The 6,673-nt window shown below is 43.8% G+C and overlaps 1 protein-coding gene across 1 annotated transcript in view; it reads right to left on the minus strand.

Annotated features, from left to right (window-relative positions):
- Positions 1–5,605, minus strand: part of VAV3 (vav guanine nucleotide exchange factor 3) — a 158,942-nt gene extending 153,337 nt beyond the window's left edge. The window contains exon 1 of the mRNA XM_005148083.3: positions 5,402–5,605. Within this exon, the coding sequence (XP_005148140.2) occupies positions 5,402–5,605 (204 nt within the window). The remainder of the gene's footprint in view (positions 1–5,401) is intronic.
- Between the last annotated feature and the right edge of the window lie 1,068 nt (positions 5,606–6,673).

Consider the following 6,673-nt stretch of genomic DNA (forward strand, 5'->3'; position numbering starts at 1 on the left):
ATTTAAATGAATCATGGATATCAAGTTAAATGTGGTAAAGACCTTCAGTGTACCAAAGGACCAAGAAGTAAGCAAAGAGATTGAAAAAAAATCTGAAGAGTGAAAAAAAATTATTTTTTAAACAATTACATTGATTATGCACAGTTTTAAATAATTAAAATAACTGGAGTATTTTGAACACATATTTCTACGCACACATAAAAACTGAACCAGTTCCCAAAGTCTTGGTTCAAACCCAAAAATTTATGCAGTTTCAGATAAACTATTAATGTAAATGTATCTTTGTGGTACTCTCCTAACTCAATAACCTAGCACCTAACATAACAGGCAAACACAGAATAAGAGCTATTCTGCACACCAGTTTCCTCAAATACCTCTCTGCCCAAGGAAAACAGATAATTACTGATATTCCATGGCTCCTGGCAAGTGCCACCACTCCAAATCCCTTTTATCTTCTCCTTCAGCTCACCTGGTGCCCAGGCCTAAAACACATTCTCATGCATAGAGGTCAGCACATCCACTCACATCTCACTTTTTCTCCTTTAGATAACATGCAGAGTCAAAAGTCAATTCCCGTTTCCACATTTGTAGAGCTACAGGGCTCACAAAGTCGGATACCCCTGGCATTTGGCATGCTCTCCTAGGCTAAAATTTGGAAGGGAAAAAAGAAGAGGCAAAACCAAGCAGTATGGCTGCAGGGGGCCAGCAAGGGGGAGTGTATCCACCTAAGGGAAACTTGCAGAGGTGGGATGCACATGCACTGATTTAGGGGCAAGAGAACATGGTTATCATTTGTGAGGGTGTGGAAGCTCTAAGCCAAAAGCAGGATCAAAGCAAAATCACAGGTATGTCACTCTGTACACCCACATCCTGAGGCTACCTGATATCACTGTAAATAAGAAAAAGCCCTCCTCAAAAGCTCAGTTGCCACACCAAGATACAACATGGATGACAAAGATAATGAACTTCCTTTGGACTACTTGGTCACCACCAAAGAAAGTGACCCTAAAATTAAAACACATTTGGACTTTAAATACAAATTGAGGGATTTATTTTTGTTAGAATAATAGGAAATATTTTTAATATTTAATCTATGTCTACATCCATTTCAGTAAACTCCCATGCCAGTATTGCATTAAATGTACTTTTCCTGTTTAGCAATATCTCATAAGTTAACTAAATGCCTTGCAAAAAAACATTTCAAAACTAGTTTGCAAAGTATTAAAGATGAAAGATAAGCATTAAACAGATGACATCATCTGCAAATCTATCATAATCCTCTGGTTTAAATTTTATATTTCTGGTGATAAATTATTAAAGTTCTTGTATGATTATGACTAAACATTAGGATGAGTAGTCTCTGTTATGGATCGCTTTTATTTGTATTATTTTCACCAGCCTACATCAGCCAAAAGGCAGCATCTGAGAAAAATGAATTGCTACAGTGAAGAGCTCCTATGGAAGACTTAGATGTTGAGCTGCAATGCTCTATCATCCATCTCTGTCACCAGGCACTGATGCCACACTTCAGGGGAAACCTGGCAACACACTAGCATGCCAGTCACATCTCTGTGATTCACTTAGCACATTCCCTCTTCCAGCAACATTCCCAGTAGCTGCAAAGTTTAACATTTTTTCACATGGTGGCTGCCGTAAGACAGCTTTCACAACACCAGCTCTCAAGTCTGTCTCAATCAGGCAGACTCCTGTGTAAAGAGCCAAAAGACATTAGTTTAGCCTTAATTCAAATTTTCTTTTCTGGTGGCACATGTGCTGCTTCAAAATAACCAGTGATGCTACTAGCTCACAGGATTTCAAACAGCAAAGCAATCTGGGGCCTTGACACAAGACCTCTTAAAGCAAAGAGTCTTCTGGTCTGTTCAGTCACTGAGAAAAAAAGCCTAGACATAAACGTCCCTGAAGTCAAAAGTTTCCAATCTCATACAAAGCCCATGTGTCATTTTTCACAAGGGACTTCGCACTGAGACACACAAACTTCTCAGACAGGAGCTAGGCAACATTCAGCTGGCAACCCGGAGGTGGAACACTCATTGGCAAAGCAAGAACACTGCTTGTCCTTTATACATGTAAGGTTTATACTCTCACATCCGAGGCTTACTTTCTGGAAAGTGTAACTGACTGAATCGGCTTCTGTTCTTCAAAGGACAACTTCCACTAACCAAATATAAATATTTTCATGAAAGTAAGAAACACAGACAAAACCAGCTAGCATTCAAATAAATCTCTAAACCCAAGGTTTTGCAATCTGAAACCACTGAGACATTTCTCTTACACAGCCATTGTTAACTCCAAAGAGGTCAGGAGGCCAAATCCACAGATTTCAAATGCATGAAACAGCCTACCCAGGACAACAGCTGTGACACAAGGTGCATGGCTGGCGGTAGGACAAAGGCATTCAGTTCCCCCTGCTAGCCAAACCATAAAAGAGAACATATCCGCTGCCATTTGGTAAAGCACGTGTTTGTGTTGCAATGCTGAACATCACCAGTCTCAATTTCTATTCCTGCCCCGCGAGCCAGCAGCAGTTGGGTGTTTAAAAGCAAAGCAACAGTGTTCCTAATTTGACTGAAAGAGGCTCCACCAAAAAGTAGCCTCTGAAGCAGTAACACCAGTCATAGTCCCTCTACAGGTCTGATGCAGCTTACAAGGGGCTACACCAAGATCTACTGGGCAAAGCTGATGAACATCACTGACATCTGATCTGCCACATTGATTCTGAAAAAAAGTATGAAATGGAAGAGACTTGAATCTTTTCTGTCAGAGGCCTGACACCTACTTCCAGGTCTGCCTGAGGCATCATCTCTCATACTCCTATTCTTTGACACTGCTGCATTTATAACTAGTCCCCAAGACATTAAAACTTGGTTCTCAGACAAAAGCCTGACCAATTTCAACAGCAGTAAGAGACAAGGCTAAAATCATACAAGACCCATTCATGAAGCCCTTATCCATCCTTCTCATTCTGTGTTTATTGCTCAAAAAATTGTGTGTGATAAGAACCCTCCAAGCCTCTCTAAGGTTTTGCAGCAGAAAACAACAGACCAGGGAGACCATGAAGCTTTTCAGTAAACCCTACAGAGCCTCACTAGGATAGCCAAATCTTCATCTCACAGAAAGCAAACATAACATTCCTTGCAATGCTGCATAGAGTTATTATCAGTTTTGATCCACCAAAATTTCCCCCTAATTCAAGAGTGAAATTGCTGTAAAGCAGAGATGTACTACTGGAGAGAGAGGTCTGTAGTACCATGGGGTGCAGGTTCCTCAGTCAAAATGCAGACACACAGACAAGAAGACAACTACCAGAGCTGTGAAACAATTCCAATAGCTACATTATATATATACAAAGCTCAAGTTCAAAATATGCATTATAAATCATCCAAAAGGTGCAGTTATAATCCATAGCTCAAATGCACTTGGAGAAATAAATAGCCACCTAAATTCCCAATCCTGTTCTAAGAAAGAAGACAGCAGTGCATTTTGATACTTCTTTTTAGGAAACAGGAGGAGACCACTCTGGTTTCAATTCATCACAAATAAAAGTAAGTAATATTGGTCCAAGCAAGCAACATCACTCATCTCTAACTGAAGTTGATCCAGTGAGTTAGCTACTCAGAAAGTAGTGTAATATCATGAGAGAATTTGCTTCCATACATTTATCCCTTCTAAGCAAGGTAAGAAACCACTTCCAGCAGTTCATATCCAAAATATTTATTGTTCTGCAAGCTAAGCTGAAAAAGGGTCAGTTTGGAAGCAACCTATCTAACTGGAATTAAATGACAGCCAGGGCTCTGGTACAGACCAGCAAGTCCTGAAACTCTCACAGAGTTTGTACATTGCAATAGGAGAACTTGTCTGGATTGATTCCATTCGGAGGAGTCCACCCTCTGTGTTTCTCTATTGCTCAGATAAAGCATTGCCTCTGCCTACGCAGTTCAAGCAGGCACTTGAGCTCTCAAGTACATGGGGACAGCCTTTATACCATTCACACCCAGCTCATCTAAGCTCTGTGAGTTTGTATTCTGACCAGCTGAAATTGACCCAATAGGTTTTTCCCTTTTTGCACTGTGGGCTTATGGAAAACATCCTCTTGGCAGTAAAACATAGCTGCTAAAAAAAGGAATTAAAACCATAGAAAATAACCAGCCTTGTGAGTAAATGTGTACAAAGAATGTTCCTCCCAAAAGCGTAATTCACTACCATTGCTTTCTGCCAATGTCCTCAACAGGGACGGCAGATTTTACTCCTCCAGATCTAAAACAGAATCATAACTCTGGTGTGTTACAATGTGACCATTTCTCAATGATTTCAAACACACAAAAGACTCAGAAGTTAACCTTCCTTTCAGAAAACATCTGCTTGGGTGCTACTGTCTCTGAGGAGGCATAGGTGCATGTGAAGCAGTGACAGGAAGTCGTGTATCTAGAGAACCTCTTCTCATTGAATTATTAATATAACCTTATCTCAGTATCTATAACCAGCTTTATAAGGCACAGTAGCAAAACATCAGTCCCCACTAAAATAAAATGCACTTAAAAGGGGATGAGTTTGGAAAACATTGTGTTACGATTTAACCAAAATACTAATTTACAGAGCTACATATCAAAGAGTCTTAAGAAAAAAGAAATATTACTCTAACACAGGCAATCAGCTGTCAAGAACACGATTTCTCATCACTGATCAGTCGTTAACGGTCAACTTCACAGGTACTAAAAAGATGCAGAGGCCTCTGGTGAGTGTTGCCTCCGCTTCTAGCCCAGGTCCCCTCAGCGCAGGCCCCTCTCCCCCGGCCACGCCACCCACCCTCCGGCGCCCGCAACACCGCCCCGCTCCCTCGCTCCCGTGTCCTCTCTTCCCAAGCTCCCAGGTATATCCAGAACAGCTAGAAGCAAGAGATCACTTTCTACTGTAAGGTGTTCATACTGATTATTAACATACATAGACATGTTATATGGCTGACGCCGAGCCTACCGCAAGGGAACTTCCCAGCGCAGCCACCCCGATGGGACCTGCCCGCGTGGCTCCCGACGGGTGGTGTGGGGGGTGGGAGGAGGGGACGGGAGGGCTCCCCCCAAAAGCTGCCCCCACTGCAGGAAACAATCCCTTACGGGGAATTTGGGGAGAGCCGCCGACCCGGAGCGTCGGTTGCTCACTCTCCCAGCACCCAGGATGCACGGAGCCGGCCACGCTGCACAGCGCAGGGAGGGGAGAGAAAGGGAAAAGGAGCCCCAGGTTAGACCCGCCGCAGCGGCAGGAGCTGCCCCGATCCTGGAGACTCCGGGCTGAAACCCCGGACGCGTCCGACCTCCCCTGCCCCGCAGTTGCCGCTCCGAGCCAGCAGAAGCCGCAAGACAAAGCACGCGGAGACCCGCGGTCGCACCTGAGACATCTGCGGGCGCAGGTTGATCTCCTTGAGGTTGATGGAGTGGCTGCGCAGGTTATTGAGAAGCTGGCAGAGCAGGACGCCGTCTCGCAGAGCCTGCGCCAGGTCGAAGACCTGGGCCGTATCCCAGGTGACCCGGTGGTTGGGCGGCAGCACCTTGCAGCTGATCAGCCACTGCCCGCACTGCTTCCACGGCTCCATCTCTGCCACCGCGCCGCGATGCTGCGGCCACGGCAGCCCCTGCTGCTCCCTGCCGCCGCCGGCCTCGCCCGCCCAGCGTCCGTGTCCGCCCCGCTCCGCCCCAGGAGGCGGGCCAGGCCCATCCAGCCAACCTCCCGCGTCTACTTGGGCACCCTCAGGCGGTCTCGCTTGAGGGGCGAGCGCAGATGCAGCCCCGACGGGCAGCTATAGAGGGCAGATACTGAAGGTGCTCTTTTGCTTATTCTCTGAAATGGTAAAACTGGAGCACCTGTGGCAGACAAGATGCAGCTGTAACGGGTGAGTCTATAGAAGGGCATGTTACATTAATTAACATTTTGAGTCTTTTATCCATTCCCTAAGAAAACATGCAAGCGCTCAGGAGAGGTCAAAGCAGTGAGCTGTTGGGCGTTCTGAAAGATGCTCTCAGCTATTGCTAGAAGTTATAGAGTACATAATGTCATTGCATTGTTTTCCCCTCAGTCCACCCCTGAAGTATTTTGAGCTGACTTGAATTTTATTTGCACTTTAAATAGTGGTGGGGTTTTTTGTTTGTTTGTTTGTTTTAATAGCTTTCAATGTGCATTCAGGTAACTTCAAACAAAAAGAAATATACAAGTGATGTTACTGAAGGCAGCATACTCAAAATGTAGACTATACAAAAGTTCACAATATCTTCTGTATATCAGAAGCTCTTATTTCCCTTGGATTTCTGAAGCTCAATGAAGAGAAACTCACTTTCTCAACAAACAAGCAAACAAAAAAAACAACTCCACCAAAAATACCAAAACTGGTTCTCTCCTCTATTAAAACTTTTTTTCTTTTTTTTAAAACCAGAGAAGACTTTTAAAGTACTACTGATGTATAATTTACAAGGGGAAAAACCATACAGCTCAGCGTGAGAAAGCTTTCTAGCAGCAAAACACTAACATGATTATTGCAGATAGGCCACAACTACCCCTGATTTTCATATCTCTGTTAAAAGCCTAACACTTAGTGCTTTCTGAGCTCAGAATAATCCCACAAATGCTTTTAGTAATTTCTGAAAGAATTACTATGAAGTTCCGGGAA

The sequence above is a fragment of the Melopsittacus undulatus genome, chromosome 6 (genome assembly GCF_012275295.1).
Source record: "Melopsittacus undulatus isolate bMelUnd1 chromosome 6, bMelUnd1.mat.Z, whole genome shotgun sequence".
Lineage (NCBI taxonomy): Eukaryota > Metazoa > Chordata > Aves > Psittaciformes > Psittaculidae > Melopsittacus > Melopsittacus undulatus.